The sequence below is a fragment of the Arvicola amphibius genome, chromosome 10, assembly GCF_903992535.2.
Source record: "Arvicola amphibius chromosome 10, mArvAmp1.2, whole genome shotgun sequence".
Classification (NCBI taxonomy): domain Eukaryota; kingdom Metazoa; phylum Chordata; class Mammalia; order Rodentia; family Cricetidae; genus Arvicola; species Arvicola amphibius.
In genome coordinates, this window is record NC_052056.1 from 70,809,845 (window position 1) to 70,827,172 (window position 17,328).

Sequence of the window (17,328 nt, forward strand, 5' to 3'; positions counted from 1 at the left end):
GTTTGCCTCGGGGCTGGAAAGCCGCGGGTCGCTCTAGCCAAGGTCCGCCAGGGCTCTGTGGTGGGAGGTCTGGCGCCTGCGCACTGCTCGGCGGCGGGGCGGGCGAGGGGAAGCTCTGGCTGTGGCTGCAGAGAGGGTTGGTGGTGAGTGCTGCGCGGGAACTGTCCAGCCGACTCCGGGGAGGGGTGGGTTGGCTGTCCCAGAACCCGACTTTATCTGTGCCCCTGGCTATTCCGCCTCCACGCAGGACCTCAGCGCGGGCTGACCTCGGGGGTCCTGGGCCCCTGCTCCGCACACCCGAGCCAGCGCCGTCCAGGTAGCTAGCTGCCCCCTCACCTCCCCACCCCCACCTCCCGGGTTTGTGCTTACTAATTGCTTCTGTTGAGCAAAGTACAGGGGTCGGCAGCATCAGGTGCCTGTTGCCTCGAAGACATCCTGTTTACATTTTGGAGAAAACTGAGGATTTCTCCATACTGCTGAATGCAGTCATTCCTGGATTGGACCGGACCGCCATAGACATTTAGCCTCCCAACATCCATCGTTTGATTTGACCTTTCTGTGGCCTTCCATCTGTTTAAAGGCCTCCTGTGTCTAAGGGTTGCCATTCTCTTCTAGACCTACTCAGTTTTAGATTTTCTCCCTGTACGACTTCCCAAAGTTGTTGCCATGAAGTTCTCAAAGCAGACCAGAACCCTAAATCAGAGTCTGCCAACTAAACATGATTCTAGACAAGTCCCCTAACTTCTCAAAGCTTGTCTGAAGTGAGGGAAATACAGGTGACTGTGTGAATGAAAGGAGGTGAAAGATACACCCTCCCCTGGCTGCGCCCCCCACTGCAGGCACATAAGTGCTCTGTCAGTTATGAGATATATTTGTTTTTTTATGTGTATGGCTGTGTGCCTGGCTGTATGACTATTCACCATGTGCGTTCAGTGCCTACAGAGGAGGGTTTTGGATCCTCTAGGACTGGAGTTAACAGATGGCTGTGAGTCACCATGTGGATGCTGGGACTTGAACCGCAGGTCCTTTGGAAGAGCAGTAAATGCTCTTATCCATTGAGACATCTCTGCCTCCTAATTACTTCTTTTCAAATAGCAATAATACAGCATTCCTAATTGGTCATACAGAAAGTTCTTTTCAAATTATGCTAAGAAGTGCTCAGTGAGATGGATATTTTGGTTAGATGATGATGCATTTGATGGTTGCTTTGGGAAGGGCTATATGTCAGAAATTCCAGAAATGCCAGTTGTTTTTTTTTAGTGCACATCTAAAAGTCCCTGGGAAGCAATTTATAGTGCATAATATGCAGAAAGAGATAATCAGAGATAATTACATACATATTAATTGTATGTAATAGCTGAAACCTTTAAACTTTTAAAATGGGAATTTTAAAGGAAAAGGAGAGTAAGATAGGTAGGTCCCTCTGTCCATCACTATCAACAGGCATCAGTATTTTGCCCATTTTGTTTTATGAAAAATTGGGAACTGTTAAAGTGCTGAAAAGTAAACCAGAGTACATTTGGAATGCTCAGATACCTTGAAAATAATTCAGAATTGTATATACACACCACAACTATGAACATTCAAAATCAAAGTAGCATCCAATCTAGAAAACAGACAAGGAAGTACCATAAGCCATTGGCTGATTTCCCTTTAGTGGTGGGAATATGAGTGAGACACCCCCCGCCCCGCTCGTGTTATAGTCCTGTGTGTAACAGCTCTGGAAGCGCTGTACCTGATTGGAGCACAGCTGCACACCAGAGCCGGTTCTCTGCTAGCGAGAATTCATTCATTGATGTGTTCACTTTCCTTGACCCACGTTTGCATCCACATTCCTGTCTGCCACCTGGAGTTAATGCCTGGTGTTGACCTTCATGGTCAACTCACACATTCAAATCTTTAAGAATATTTTTAATTTTAATTACTTTTATTTATTTAGTTGTGGTGTGGGGAGCTGTGAGGATTAGTAGATAAAGTTCACAAATGGGTTTCCCTCTTTCAACGTCTGAGTCCTGGGGGTTGAACTCAGGCCATCAGGCTTTGTGGCAAAAGCCTTTATCCCTGAGCCAGAGCCAGCTTGCTGTCCCTGTATATCCAAATCATTATTAACAACTGTCTTCTAGGTGTAACTGATATTACTGTAAAATTTTATTCCACTTTATTTCTACCAATGTTTCCCAGCAGGATCCAGCATAGAATCCTGGTACAGGATGATGCCCCCTGCCCAATACCTTTTCTTTGCTCTCTAGGCAGGAATAGAACCTAGACCGTATGCATTTCCATAATTTTCTAAAACAGCTATTTTAAATAATTTAAATAAGGTGATGAACTCATAGTCTTGTTTTTCTCTCAAATAGATTGCAGTGGAATTTGACCAGAAGTCCATTCTGCTTTTGGTGAGGGCCAGAGCTGCTGTTAAGCTGAGGCCACAACACGCTTAAAGATAGTTAGGGGGTCACTTCCCAAGAAAAGGGGTGAAGGAGATTTGTTTCGTGTTTGTAAAGGAACTTTGTTTCACAGGTATGCAAAGAAGCCTCTTTGTCCTGATGTCTTCAGAGATACTATGGATCAGTCCGGAGTTCTCCTCTGGGTAAAAGCAGAACCTTTTATAGTGGGCGCCTTGCAAGTCCCCGCTCCATCCAAATTCAGTCTTCACTACCTCAGGAAGATAGCCACCTATGTGCGGACGCGGGCCACAGAGGGCGCCTACCCACGCCTCTCCTGGTCTACGTGGAGGCACATTGCGTGCGGAAAGCTGCAGCTGGCCAAGGAGCTAGCGTGGCTCTACTTTGAAATATTTGATAACCTTTCGGGGAAGACACCCGAGGAGCGCCTGGAGTGGTCTGAGATTCTGTCCAGCTGCATGACTGAAGAGGAGGTGGAGAAGCAAAGAAATCAGGTATGCGTGGACCACTGTGTATGTAGTTACTCTGAACAGTAATCCCTCCCTCGTTTGTGTCTTAACAGTGCAGCTCTGGCTCTCAGTTGTTGGCCCTCGTGATTCTAAAGTGCGGTCTGAATTGTGGCATTTCCAGCTTGGAAGTGTTTTGACGCATGTGATCAATGAATTAATCCTTTGTGTCATACGTAGTTCATGTTCCCCCACTCCTGAAGGACCCATGCATTGGCAGCTCTTGCACTGACTGTAGAAGTGTCTTGGGTCAAGTGCGCTGCTGATGTTACAGGTAGAGGGCCTGAGTCTTTAGCAGGCTGTTGTTTTCCCTCACTTAGCCACTCATTCTATCTTGACCGTCTAAAAGTAACTTCTGCTGTGTACGAGAATCAAATCATTTTTATGACTGTATTTATTAATTCACCCATTTTCTGTTGCTAATAGGATAATGCCACAGATGGGGTTATTTTTAAGGCGCTCTATTGTGCCTCATTGTCCTGGAGATCCAAGGTCAAGAGGCCACATGTCTGGCTATAGCAGTGGTTCTCAACCTCTGGGTCTCAACCCTTTGGAGTCAGATAACCCTTTCACAGGGGTCACCTGAGACCATTGGGAAACACAGATAGTTACGTTACGATTCATACAGGAGCAACATTACAGTTATGACGTAGCAACAGAAATAATTTAATGAAGAATTGTTTTAAAGGGTCACAGCATTAGGAGAGTTGAGAGCCACTGGGCTATAGCATCCTTGCTGGTAGAGACCTGAAGCAGTACAGGAGGACATCATGGTGAGAGACACTGTTTTCCTGTGTGTGTACAATAGTCTCTCTTCCACTTATAAAGCTACCAGTATGGAATCTCAGGGCTCTGATCTGATATATTTAATCCTAGCTACCACCTAGTCCCACCCAACACTATAGTCACATTGTTTGTACCCTCTTAGTCTCTCACCATGAGGATTAAATTTCAACATAAATTTTCAGAATGGACAAATCATGTAAGCCATAGCATCCTGCTTCTGTCTCCTACTCCACGTAGCTCATATGCTCATAGATGGAGTCATTTTCTATAAATAATCCCAGTCTTAACTTATTCGAGCCTCATTTAAACTCCAGCTTAAACTCCCATTTGAGATTCAAGGCAAACTCTTCAGTTGTGAGACTGTAAATTCAAGTTCTCTACGCAGAGTATATAGTGGAGCAGGCTATGGAGTGGATAAATATTTCCATCTCAAAGGCAATAGTTAAACTGAGTAGTAACTGGCCAAGCATGGTGGCACAGGCCTTTAATTCCAGCACAGGAAGGGAGAGGCAGGTGGATCTCTATGAGTTTGAGGCCAGCCTGGCCTACAGAGCGAATTCCAGGACAACCAGGGTTGTTACACAGAGAAACCCTGTCTTGAAAAGCAAAAGAAAAGAAAGTAGTGATTGGCCCGGATCACATTCAGAAGCCGTCAGCAGATACAAGTTGTTAACCTCCGAATTCTCTCGTCTTGGGAAGGGGTTGTAGCCCTAACGTCTCAGGTAGCTCTTCCTCTGTGTCTTTGCTAGGCTCAGCCCATACTTAGCTCTCAACTCAGAGTGGCATGACCACGGCTTTCCCAGGTTGGCATTGTAGACTGGTAGTTCCCAGTTACAGAGTCCTGGGGGTAGTCTCCTTCCTACGATTTCATTAGGCATTGTCCCTCTCTAGCAGGACTCCTAAGCCAGGCTTCTATGTGACCTTGTAAGTTTTCCTTTGAAATCTGGGTGGAAGCTGCCATGCCTCCATAGCTCTTGCATTATGCGTGCCTACAGTAATTGTTACACCACTAGGTGACACTTGCTCCTTTGATTAGGGTTGTTAGTGGTACCTGGGCTTGCTCACTCCCTCCTTTGATTAGTCTTAGCTGTACCTGGCTTGCCTGAGCATAGCACAAGTGGCCAAAGAGTGTTCTTCTGGAAAGCAGGGAGCAGAAGGTGAGAACTTACGGAGAGAAGTCTGAAACAGTTCTTCCTTTAAGCCACTGGGCTGTGGTGAGAGAAGTAGCCACACAGACTTCTGAGGTGCCCTCCAGGTGTCCCTCCTATTGTCCTGACGCATCTGGCCTCATTTTATCCATGCCGATCTCTTTGGCAAGGTTACTGGATGCACCCCTACATGATTTTTCTTTGCTCCTTCGTTGGATGACCTGCAAATCTTTCAAATCCTTTTATTTGTTTTCTTTTAAATTTTACATTCTATTCTTAGATGGTGCTTTCACACCCTTTGTGAAGTTAAAAGGTAACCCGGGAACAACTCGACTGTTTTGTTGTTTGAGTATTTCTTCTGCCGGGCACTCCAGTTCGTCACTGTAAATTCTGCCTTCCGTAAATCTGTATGTGGGTGCAGACACAGCCCTCTTGCAAGAGCTAGCTCAAGGGAGTTATATATGCACTGGGAGAGTGTATATCCCCTGAGGACAGCACCCTCAGCCAGACCCAGAGACCTCCTACTAGACTCCACCTCATACAGGTCCTACCATCTCCCCACATTGCCACCCTGGGAGTCCAGCATCAACTCAAGACTCACAGGAGGACAAACTCCACCCAAACCATAGCAGACAGCATCTCTGCCCCCATGGACTCCGTAAGCTAGTAGGAACAACTGGTGTGTAGAACAGTCACACAGTAAAGTTCAGAAATGGACTTGAGAGTGATTCATTCTTGTGGTAGGAATAACTTCACAGAGTATATTAGTTATATACAGTAGTTTAATTATAATGCCTGCGGCTTGGACCAATAAGCAGCTTGTTTATCATTTGTCTGACAGTCCTACACAGCCGCACTCGATGGGATGAATGTCAGGGCTCTTATCCATGCAGTGACTCAAGAAATCATGTTTCTGTAGTTCGGAGTCACTTAGTGTTAAATGACTTTGCTGAGGGGAGAAATTGGAATAAGACAAAGAAATGCAATAGGGTCACAATAGCTGATCTTTTGCTCATATTACACAGAGGCCACACAAGCTGTGGCTGTCCTCCAGGTTGTGATTGGCAGTGGGAAGAATTGCTTCCTTGTAGACCAGGCCTGCTTTTATCCCAGATGGGAAGGGAACGGAGGGAGGACACATCTGCCTTCCCCAACGAGCTCAGGTCTTGACTGTGAAGCAGTCACCACGGAGATGGCCACGGACGGAGCTGTCACCTTCCTAAATGTGTCGCAATCCGTTATTTTTATTCTACTACTGCATAAATTAAGCACACGTGAGTTCTAACTTTCTAGAAAACTTTATATATGTAATTGCACTATTGTTAGCTGCACAGTGCTGTATTGCAGACCTGAAGAGCTAAATTACCGTGTGTAACTGAGACTTCGTTAGCTTTTGACATTCGCCTGTTTCCCTTTGGTTCCAGCATTTGACAGTCGCTGTGCTTCTGTGCTTCTGTGGACTTGACTCTTTAGACTTTGGATGTGCTATGGTTGGAGTGTCTTTCATGGTATCCTGTGTTGGATTTTAATGCTCATCATGAGAGATTAAGAGGGTACAGACTTAGTCTGAGGGACAGGCCTGTATCCCAGCTGTTAAACAGACAGGAAGATTACAGGTTCAGGGCAGCCTGGGCTACAGAATGAGTTTAAGTCTAGCCTGGGCAATGTCATCTCAAAATAAAAAATAAATAAAATGCATATCTATTATGTAAAAAAAAATCCTAATGACTTTACCAGACAAATATCTTTAGAAAAGTAGCAAGATATAAGAACAATGTATAAAAATCAGTAGTTTTTCTATATACTAAGAAAGAACTTGCTGAGAAAGAAATAAGGGCAGAAAAAAGCAAGCAAACAACCTTGGAATAAACTTACCAGAGGAGGTAAAAGACCTCTACAGTAAACATTTTTAGCACTGTAGAAGGAATTGTGGAAGACACAGGAAATAGAAAGGGCTCCAGTGCTCACAGATTAACAGGAGTAATGCTGTAAAAAATGGCAGTTTTACCAAAAGTGATCCACAGGTTCTGTACAACTCAAAGTTTTGATGGCATTCTTTACAGTACTAGGAAAAACAATCTTGGAATTCATATAGAAGCACAAAAGACTCTGGATAGCTGAAGCAGTTCTGTGGCCAAAGAGCAAGGCTGGAGATGCCACCATAGCTGATCTCAAATCACAGTAAGGAACCATAGTAACAGCAACAGGCATGAGACTGCCGGATAGACTAGAGGACCACGAGAGAAACAAGTACAGCTACAGCCGCTGAGGCTTTCACAGAGGCGTCAGAAACACAGGGAGAAATGGTACCATCTTATAAATAAGTGGTACTGGGAAAACTGGATAGTCATGTGTAGGAAAATAAAAATAAACCCTATGTTCTGAATAAAACCAAAGAAAAATGTATCAAATACCTAAAACTCTAGAAGTGTTAGAGAACAGCGTAAGGTACAGACGAGAACTTTCTGAGAAGGACTCCGAGAGCACAGGACACAGGCTCGAGAGTTGAAACTGGGGATTGTGTGCAATTTCAAACTGCACAGCGAGGGAAATACTCAGAGGAGTGCAGAGAATGTCAAAGAACAAGAAGAAATGCCAACCATACATCTAATGGGGCTGATATCTAGAATCTATAAAGGACTAAGGAAATTAAAACAAACAATGCAACCAATAAAAATGGGTTAATGAATTGAATAGCAAGTCTCAAAAAATATAAGGCAATAAATATGTGAGAAAAATGTTAAGTGTCTTTAGCCGTTAAGGACATGCAAATTCAAACCGCTTTGAGAATCCAGTTTACTACAGTCAGAATGACTGTTGTAGAAGACAAATGCCAAGGAATACAGATGAGGATGTGGGAAAAGAGGAGCCCTCCCATACTGCTGAAGCACAATTCATAAAAACTCAGAGCGAGAAACTGGGGTTCAACCTGAAAGTCAGCAAAGCAAAACAGCCAGCCACTGAGCCTTACCTCTATCTGAGTTCAAAATGGTGATCCAGCATCCAAGAATCTCAGAATGAGACTGAAAGTTGTCTCCTCCCATTTTATAATCTCTAGTTCTGGGATTCAAGGTGTGCATTACTGAGATTAAAGGCATGCATCAACCTGTTTCTATGGCAACTAGTGTGGCTACTGGGAGTAAAGGTGTGTGTTACACTGCCTGGTTTATAATCCCAGTGGGGCTGTTTTACTCTCTGATCTTCAAACTGGTTTTATTTATTAAAATATAAATGAAATGTCACTGCATACTGCTGGTGGGAATGTAAACAGGTGCAGCCACCATGGAAATGAGCATGATCGTGTGCATACCAAGGAGACAGTTGACATTGGTGTTTATTGCTACACTATGTAGTAGCCAAAATATAGACTTAGTCTAGTTGTCCACCAACAGATAAATGAATAAAGAAAATGTGTATATACCTAATGGAACTTTATTCAACTATAAAGAAAGTATATAGCTTTTACTAGTATGTATGATTTACATGTATGATAGTGTCATAACAAAGCCTGTTGCTTCATGTAATGAGGGTGTGCTAATAAAATTTAAAAATCACACTCCAAAACCTAATCTAATTACAGTGGCTAGAGACAGGGCCTTAGGAAAGTGATTAGGATTAGGTAAGGTCAGTAAAGTAGACTTCATATTGATGGGTTTGTAAGAGAGAGAGAGAACAACAGACAGACTACATGCCCATGCCATCCCCACTCTTGCCATCTGACCCCCGGGCCACCCTTGTGACTCTGACCAAAGAAGGCCACTGCCAAATGGATGCCTTGCACCTCCAGAACTGTGAGCCAAAATAATCGCTCTTATTTAGAGTAGGCTGTCACGTATGTTTCGTTATACTAATAAAAATACAGCATAGAAAGGACGTCATATTTATCTTTCTGTGTCTGTCTGTCTTTGCATATGTTTTGTTCCCATCCATGGGCTATATAGGTCTCTGGAAAGATGGGAATCAAGCAGTTAGAGAAAAGTGCAGTTGCCCCAGCCTTGCCAAATAGGACCTGAGTCGTTGGCTTCTGTTTCTTCAGTCTTGTGGGCCAGTCTTGAAGTGGCAAATATGAATTCATCTGCATTCCACTGACTGTAGTCATAGTAACGCACAATATTAACTGCAGCAGAGACTGGGAAATGAGTGCCACCTGGGTGTGTGCCCTGGAAGACGAGAAGGACTTAGCATCTATCCAGTGTCTGCAACATGGGGCTAATAGCTAAAAAAGGTTTTGGAAGCTGAAAAGAAGTTTGTCCCACAACCACTAGGTGGAGGGCACTGCAGTCATCAGCCCCGTGTTTCTCCACCATAGGCTCTAGGTGGAGGGCACTGCAGTCATCAGCCACACGTTTCCCCTATGGCTTAGATCTAGGTACAGCAGTGCCTGGACATGAAGATGAATACAACGTTAAGAAACATCTATGATTTTTGGGTGTTTATTATGTACACAATTTATTGTGTAAATTGTGTAATTTATAGTTACTGTGGCTAGTAAAGTAGAAAAAAGAAGACTCTTTACTGTCTCTTGGGAAGACGGTCTGAAGCGATAATGATTGTTAAACTAGATGTATAAAATCAAGGAATGTATGCTGTGAAGAAGCCAGTCCATCAAAATAATTGTTAGCTTGGGTGTTTCTTTATCCAAGAATTAAAAATAAGGGTTCACACAGATTTACAAAAGAAGCGCGGTGATGTTACTGGAGAAAGTGGTAGTGTAGATTAGAAGGGTAACATTGTCAGGGCTGACAGCAGGCCACATGAGAGAAGACGCTGAAGGATCCGGGACTGTAGTCTAGGGTCTTTTTTTGGAGTATGAGAGAAGGAAGGGCTGGTTATTAAGGGGAATAAGGTGGTTCTCTATTTTGATTGAAAGATTGGATCATGTATTCATTTTTCCTACTGCATATGAACCTCCCCGCAGTACATCTGATTTTGGTCATGTGCACACCCAGTTATGCATAGACTTAAGATGGCCAATAGAGGATTCTCACTAAAGCATTTCTAGAGAACATAATTTTATTTTATTCCATGTACATTCAAAACCAGCCCAGGCTGGATCGGCCCTTCTGTTATTCATACCTATGTACACTGGGGACATGCTTGACTAGAAACTATAAATGTCATTGTTGCCAGGGGCAGGGAAACATACATTGCTGTTCAGATATGGGTGTGTGAGTAACCTGCCACAGGCGGGGAGCTGAGTCCTGAGGTTGCCAGGTGCACTGTTTGGAGAAGGCTGTGTGTGCATGGTATGTACAGGTGGAGGAATCAGGCTGCTAAGTACACTGTTACATGATGGGTGTGCATAACCCAAAACCTAGTGAAGGTCCCAAGCTGCACTAGCTCCTGTGCTTGCCTGCCTCAGTGTGCTTCCTCCTGTGTAGCGTTCTTAGAACGCTGAGCTGAAGAATTGGTAAGTGGATGCCAAGAGCCAGAGGAAGGGTAGAGGTGGTAGGAGAGAGGCCCTCTTGTTGACAAGAGCGTTCTCTTTCTCGACTGTTTCAGTGTTGCGGTGCGGTTCTAGTTTTAAAGATGGGAGCTGGGTGAAGAGTACGTGCGATCTACTTTATTTCTTACATCTCTGCAGAAAGTTTCAGAAAGTAAAGAAAGGTGTCGTTTAGTGGGTAGAGTGCTTATGTTGTCAAATCCCTTGGTTCATTCCCTGATGTTGCCTAAATTGGATGTGGTGGTACATGCCTGTACCCTAGCTCTAAGGTGGAGGCAGGATGATCAGAAGTTCAAGGTCATCCTCGGCTACATAGCAAACAAGAGGCAAGCTTGGGCTGCATAAAATCCTCTCTAATTTCTTAAAATGTATGTATGTAAAAGTGTCAATTTACAGTTGACACTTGACTGACTGGATTTGGATGATCCTGGGAATCTGTGTTTCCCAAGTTTGGTTTGCTCCCTACTGCTCCATTAAGACACTGATCAAAATCATCTTGGAGAGGAAAGGGTTTATTTGCTTAGAGGTGCAGTCGATCCAGGGAAGTCAGGGCAGGAACAGAGAGCAGAGAGGAGTGTTGCTTACTGGCTTGCCTCCCCTAGCTTGCTCAGCGTGCTTTCTTATACAGCTCAGATCACCTTCCCAGGGCTGGGCCCTCTTATGTCAAGCATCAATCAAGATGTCCCACAGACACGGACACAGATCACACTGATAGAGACAGCGCCTCTCAGTTCAGGGTCTCCTCAGGGTACTCTAGCTTTGTTAAATTGACAAAAACTGATGAGCACACAAGGTTAGAAATTCTTCGCCAGAGATTGTGTGGATCTGAGTGTGTACCCAGATGCATCTCATCACTGCCTCACTCCTGCATGTGTGCTGGGACGGGAATATGAAAATGATGAGCTTCAAACCACAGCCTTCTCAAATATGATGATGACAGCAGAACATAGGGATTTGTGGTTTTGTTTATTTTAAACAGGGTCTCACTGTGTAGCCCAGGATTCATGGTCTTTCCCCCTTAGCCTGCTGAGTGCTGGGATTATAGATGTGCTACCAGCCCCAAGACAATTCCCCTCCAAATGCGCATGCATAAGAAACTGTGTAGCTCCGGTTGCCACTCTGATACCAGCTTCAGTTGGACTGATGCCCTAGATTTTCTTGGTCAGCCTGTGGATCTAAGTTAAACCTTTATGCTTGATTCAACTTCCTTCTTTTTTCCTTCTTGCACCTGTTCATTTACATATTTGAAATGCTGAGGCTGCTTTTTCGCCTGCAGTATATTTTTGGAAAGGACATTGGTTTTCAGAGGGACTTCCTATAGTTTTCTATGAAGTGACTACAGTTACATAGTTTAGAATTTCCTCTATCTAGGCATCAAGTGATAGCCATTTCTAAATTTGATATTTTTAAGATCAAGAAGCTGTGTAACCCTACTTGTAAACTCATTTGTAAACTAGTGGTGGGTGCTGTTTTAAGGTGTGTTCATCTTTTGTTTCTTGGACAGCTTTCGGTGGACACACTGCAGTTTCTGCTCTTCTTGTACATCCAGCAGTTGAACAAGATCTCCCTGCGGACATCGTTGATTGGGGAAGAGTGGCCCAGTACCAGAAGCAGACTTCAGTCTTCTAGCCTCACTGAACGGGCCAGTTGTCACAGTAAGGTATCGATCATATCTTGTAAGGGAAATGCTTCCCCTTCCCTCAAAAGTATGTTGTAATGAAGCCAGGCATTGCAGAGTGTGAAGCAAAAGTAATAAAAACAAATGATAGGGGTTTCACCTGAAGATCCGAAAAGCAAAGCAGCCAACCACCAGAGAGACCTCTTAGCTCTGCCAAGGCTCAGACCAAAGGGGGGATCCAGCAGTGTTCTCCACCAGCCTCAGACTCTACATTCGCTTGAGCTCCTGTCTCTACCTTTCTAGTGCTGGGGTTAAAGGTGTGTGATCCCAAGTGCTGGGCTCACCTTTGTATGTGCTCTTGCTTTTCTTTTAGACAGATTTAGTCTCGTGTAGTCCAGGGTGGCCATGTACTAACAGGTCTATCTGCCTCTGCTTCTGTCTCCCTCTCCCGCATTCTGGGTGTGTGCTACCACTCCCTGGTCTGTATGGCTGACTAGTATGGCTGCTTTGCCTTCTGATCTTCAGGCAAGTGCTTTATTTATTAAAACACAAAAAATATGCCACTATAAGAGTATACCTGTAACTCTAGTTCCTGGAAGATGGAGCCAGGAGGGTTATGAGTTCAAAATCAACCTGGGCTATTGAGTGAGACTCTTGATGTGGAGAGTCTTCTGTTTGTGTTGATTTCATTGGTTAATAAAGAAACTGCCTTGGCCCATTTGATAGGTCAGCCCTTAGGTGGGTGGAGTAGACAGAACAGAAGGCTGGGAAGAAGGGAAGTTAGACAGTCGCCATGACTCTCCTCTCCGAGATAGATTCAGGCTAGAATCTTCCCGGTAAGCCATCCCTTGTGGTTCTACACAGATTATTAGAAATGGGTTAATCAAGATATGAGAGATAGCCAGTAAGAGGCTAGAGCTAATGGGCCAAGCAGTGTTTAAAAGAATACAATTTGTGTGTTGTTATTTTGGGGCATAAGCTAGCCAGATGGCTGGGAGCCGGGTGGGAATGCAGCCCACAGCTCCTCACTACAGACTCTAGCTCAAAAACAAAAGCAAAAACAAAAAACAAACCAAAACAACAACAACAACAACAACAAAAAACTCCCCTCAGTAACCTAGACCCAGAAAGACAAATATAATATGTACTCACTCATAAGTGACTTTTAGGCATAAAGCAAAGAAAAACCAGTCTACAGTTCACAACCCCAGAGAACCTAGACAACAAAGAGGCAAAGAGGACCCTAAGAAAGACATACATGGATCTACATAGGAAGGAGAAAAGGAAAAGATCTCCTGAGTAAATTGGGAGTGTGGGGATATAGGAGAGGGTAGAAGGGGAGAGTAGAGGGAGGGAAGCATAGAACAATGTATAGCACAATAAAAGCAATTAAAAAAATTCCCCTTCACCTCTTAAATTGCTTAAGTAATTTTATGTATTTTAAATAAGTTGTCTCACATGATTAACTGTCACACATAATGAGTCTTAAGTAAGGTCTTACAGCTTTTCTTTCCTATTATAAAGAAAAACAGACATTTTCATCTGTTTTTTTTGTATGTGAAGTATGTTGAAAGCTCTAAATGTAAACCATAGTGACAATATGAAGACTCTTCTTTAGAGTGGATATGCACACTTATAGTTGTGCCATAGCATGTGTGTGGAGGTCAGAGCACAGCTTGCAAAGACTGGTTCTCTCCTTTCGCCATATGGGTCCCAGGGTCTGAACTTGAGTCACCAGGCTTGGCAGCAAGTGCATTTATCTTGCTGGCCACAGGCACATCTTGCCTGGTTAATCAGTATTTCAGTATTGAGAGTTAGGTTCATTGAAGTCTTTTTTTTTTTTTTTCCAACCAGCTGATGTAACACCTTCTGGTACTGTTAATGCCAGCCAGCAGGGAGGCGGTTTCCTGGTCAGTTTGAGATTGGTTTCTCTGTCACTTAGCCAAAGTCTAGTATCTTCAGCAATAGGGTCTTTCCCACGTAGTTGTGACCAAGGACAATGGCAATTGCTTGCGTTGCTTTGGAAGTTTCTGAGGCCCCCTTGACCTATATCCCACAGGGAGGTATCCTGTATCCCTTTCTAGTTTCCTGGCTCCCACTGAAGCACCAAGTTACACACAAAAACAAAAGATTTGAAGAAGCTAGGATCCAACTATGATAGAGAACATGTGGTATTTGTCTTTCTGGACCCAGGTTACCTCACTCAGGATAATTTTTTCCAGTTCCATCCATTCATCTGCGGATTTCATTATTCCATGTTTTTACAGCTGACTAAAATTCCATTGTGTGTATGTACTACATTTTTCTTCCTTATTCATCTGTTGGTGGGCATCCAGGTTGGTCCCTTTTCCTGGCTATTGTGAGTAGAGCAGCTGAGACCCTGCATGTTCAAGTGTCTCTGCAGTAGGATCAGAAGCCCTTTGGGTACATACCTAGGAGCAGTGTGGCTGGGTCACACTGTAGATCTGTTTCATGTTTGCTTCTTAATTTTATTTTATTTGTTTTGAGATAGGGTTTCCCCTTGTAGCCCCAGCTGGCCTAGAACTTGCTATGCAGACCAGGCTGGCATGTAACTCAGCAAGATCTACTGGCTCTCCTTCTCAAGTGCTGGGATTAAAGGTGTGACCACCATGCCTGGCCCTCGTTCTAGTGATTTGGAAATTTCCAGTAGTCTGCAGGTCCATGCTCCTACCAACTATGTGTAAAAAAGAGTACACTGTCTGCCACACTCACACCAGCCGTGTGTAAGAAAGAGTATACTTTCTGTCACACTCACACCAGCCGTGTGTAAGAGTGCTCTCTGCCACACTCACACCAGCATCTGTTCTCATCTGTGCCCTTCTGACTGCGGTGAGAGAGCTTAGTGGAGTTCTCGTCTGCCTTTCCCTTAGGACTAAGTGCCTTGAGCATGTTTTGAAGCTTCCTAGCCATTTTCATATCTCCTTGGAACTGTTTTGTTGAATCCCGTTGCCCATTTTTAACTGGGCTCTTTATTTTCTTAATATTTATGATTTCTTGTATATTGTTGGCCTTAATCCTTTGTCAGATAAGTGGCTGGAGTTTCCTTTGCTTGACAGAAGCCTTTTAGCTTCCTGGGGTCCCATTTTTTGATTGTTGGTCCTGTGCTATGGGAGTAGTATGCAACTTTGAGTTAATCTTTAATAAACAGCAAAATTACATGTATTTGGAAGGATCGTTTTAAAATTTATTTTTTATTAGTAAAAGTCAACTCATTTTCCACACACATACAAAATTGTATATTTGCATAAACCAAAAAGACCTTAATTTTTAAGTTTGAAAGTTCCTTAAAACTGAGGATTTTGTCAGACGTTTCTTCCACTCTTAAAAACGTGATGTGAACAAGGACAGCATCTACCAGTCACTTCCTCCTGTGTCCTCCAGCATGGCAAGCGCAGACGGGCTGGGCTGGCACAGTATGCAGCCCAGAGATCTGGAGACTTCACAGGTAGCCTTCAGTAAACTCTACAGGGTGTTGTTTAGTAGTTAGTTGTTCAGAGACAAAGCCATTATTATTATTCTCATTCCTCCAAACTCCTGAAAACAAAATAGAAAGAAGGAAAATGTCATATGGATAGGAAGGAAATCACTTTCTAGTATTTGCCTTCTGAACTTTCTTGTTCCTTTTTTTCTTAATACCATAGTAATGTTTGGAATTTAAATTTCTGTCTGTCTGTTTGTGTGTTTAGAGGTGCACCCTCTGCACAGTGTTTCTCATTGAACCTGGAGCTCACTGCTTTGGGACTAGACTGCAGGCAGAAAAGCATATGTCCCTCCTGTGTGCCCTGCCTTGGGGCTCTACACGTCCATCCAGATTTCTGTGTGCGTCCTGATGTTTTGAAGCAAGTCTTCTCACACCCAGGCCATCTCCACAGCTCTCTCTCTGGTTCTTGTGTGTCTGTGTGGCTCGCTCTGTCGGGGTATTGCTGCATTTCCAGCACACGACACTCCTTTCTTCTCCTTTCTCCTGCTTTCTTCAAACTGACTCTGCTTTCAAACCTCCAGCCCCACAGCACGAAGTCCAATGCCATCATCCTTGCTTTTCTCTTTTAGTCTTGGTGAAAGAATACTGCATAAATTTTGATGAAGAGTTTGTTTTCAGTATTAATTTCACAGTTTCCATTTACTCAGCAGTTTCATCTTGCTTAAGCAACCCCTCCCCAAAAATATTCTTCTGTCAAATCTTTAATGTTTTCTCTATATTTAAGTTTGGGATTTCTTCACGTAGTTAGGACTTTTCAAGTCATTCTTCAAGGAAGATGTAGCAGCTACTGGAGCACGTGGTGACCCATCTTGATGGGCCACGCCTTTGTGTGGTGGACACTTGTGAGTGCAGCAGTGTGTTCTCTGGGAAGTCCATCTGCACAGTACCAGTAGCAGGGCCATACTGTACCAAATAGAACTGTAAGGTTCCGGGTGCTCAGAACGTGTGAGGCCCCACTACCCCATGGCACATACTCAACACTTATAGAGCTATCCCAGGATACCCAGAATTCTTAGTCTTAATTGAAGCGTGGTTCTACTTCATATATTTTCTGATCATGTTTTTCCCCAAGCCAGGATTTCTCTGTGTAACAACAGTCCTGAAACTCCCTCTGTAGACCAGGCTGGCCTCAAACTCACAGAGATCTGCCTGCCTCTGCCTCCTAAATGCTGGGACTAAAGGCGTGTACCACCACTCAGCTCTGAAGATCATTCTTAAAGGGATCCTTTATTATACACCTCTAACTTTTCCCAGTTTTAATGTAGTCAGACCCTTCAGTACTTAAGACAAAATACTCGACTTTACAGGAACAAATCCATTTCTGCATTAGTTCATTTGAGCAGCTCTCTGGCAGAACCATTCAGTAGAAGGAAGTCTTGTTCCTGGGTTCCGCTTTACAATACACCTATTAGTCGGGGTTCTCAAGGAACAGTACTGGTAGTAAAAGGATTTATTAGATTCCTCACTGGATGTGGTCCAGGTAGTCAGCAATGGCTGTCTCACAGTAGAAAGTCTGAGAATCTGGTAGTTGTGGAGTCCCTGAGGCTGCATATCTCTGTACTCCCAGTCTGCTGCTGTATCCCAGATGATTCCTGGAGAGTTGCTGGTTTTCAGTCTGTGCTGGAATCCTGAAGAAGTTACAGCAGGAGTGAGGGCAAGCAGGCACAAATCAGAGCTTCCTTCCTCCAGTCCTCTATTGGGACTGCTATCACTGTGGTCCAGGTTTAGGGTAGGTCTTCTTACTGCAATAATAAGATTAAGAAAAATGCCTTAGCTGTGGTCCCGAAATCTTGTGTTTTAGTTGATTCCAGATATAGTCAGGTTGAATCCAGATGTTGTCAAGTAGCTATGATCATGTGTCACTGCCATATGATTTGGAAGAATTTCTTTCAGTAAGATGTATAGAGCCTTGGCCACCTT

The 17,328-nt window shown here is 43.8% G+C and overlaps 1 protein-coding gene across 2 annotated transcripts in view; it reads left to right on the forward strand.

Annotated features, from left to right (window-relative positions):
- The window catches only part of Tbccd1 (TBCC domain containing 1), a 44,888-nt gene that overhangs the window by 9,451 nt on the left and 18,109 nt on the right, over window positions 1–17,328 (forward strand). The window contains exons 1-3 of one of the 2 annotated variants that reach the window (XM_038345460.2): window positions 108–143; window positions 2,521–2,899; window positions 11,793–11,948. In XM_038345460.2, the coding sequence (XP_038201388.1) occupies window positions 2,564–2,899; window positions 11,793–11,948 (492 nt within the window). In that variant the 5' untranslated portion in view covers window positions 108–143; window positions 2,521–2,563. Of the gene's footprint in view, window positions 1–107; window positions 144–2,520; window positions 2,900–11,792; window positions 11,949–17,328 lie in introns of those variants that run through there. The other variant, XM_038345459.2, reaches the window with a different exon arrangement.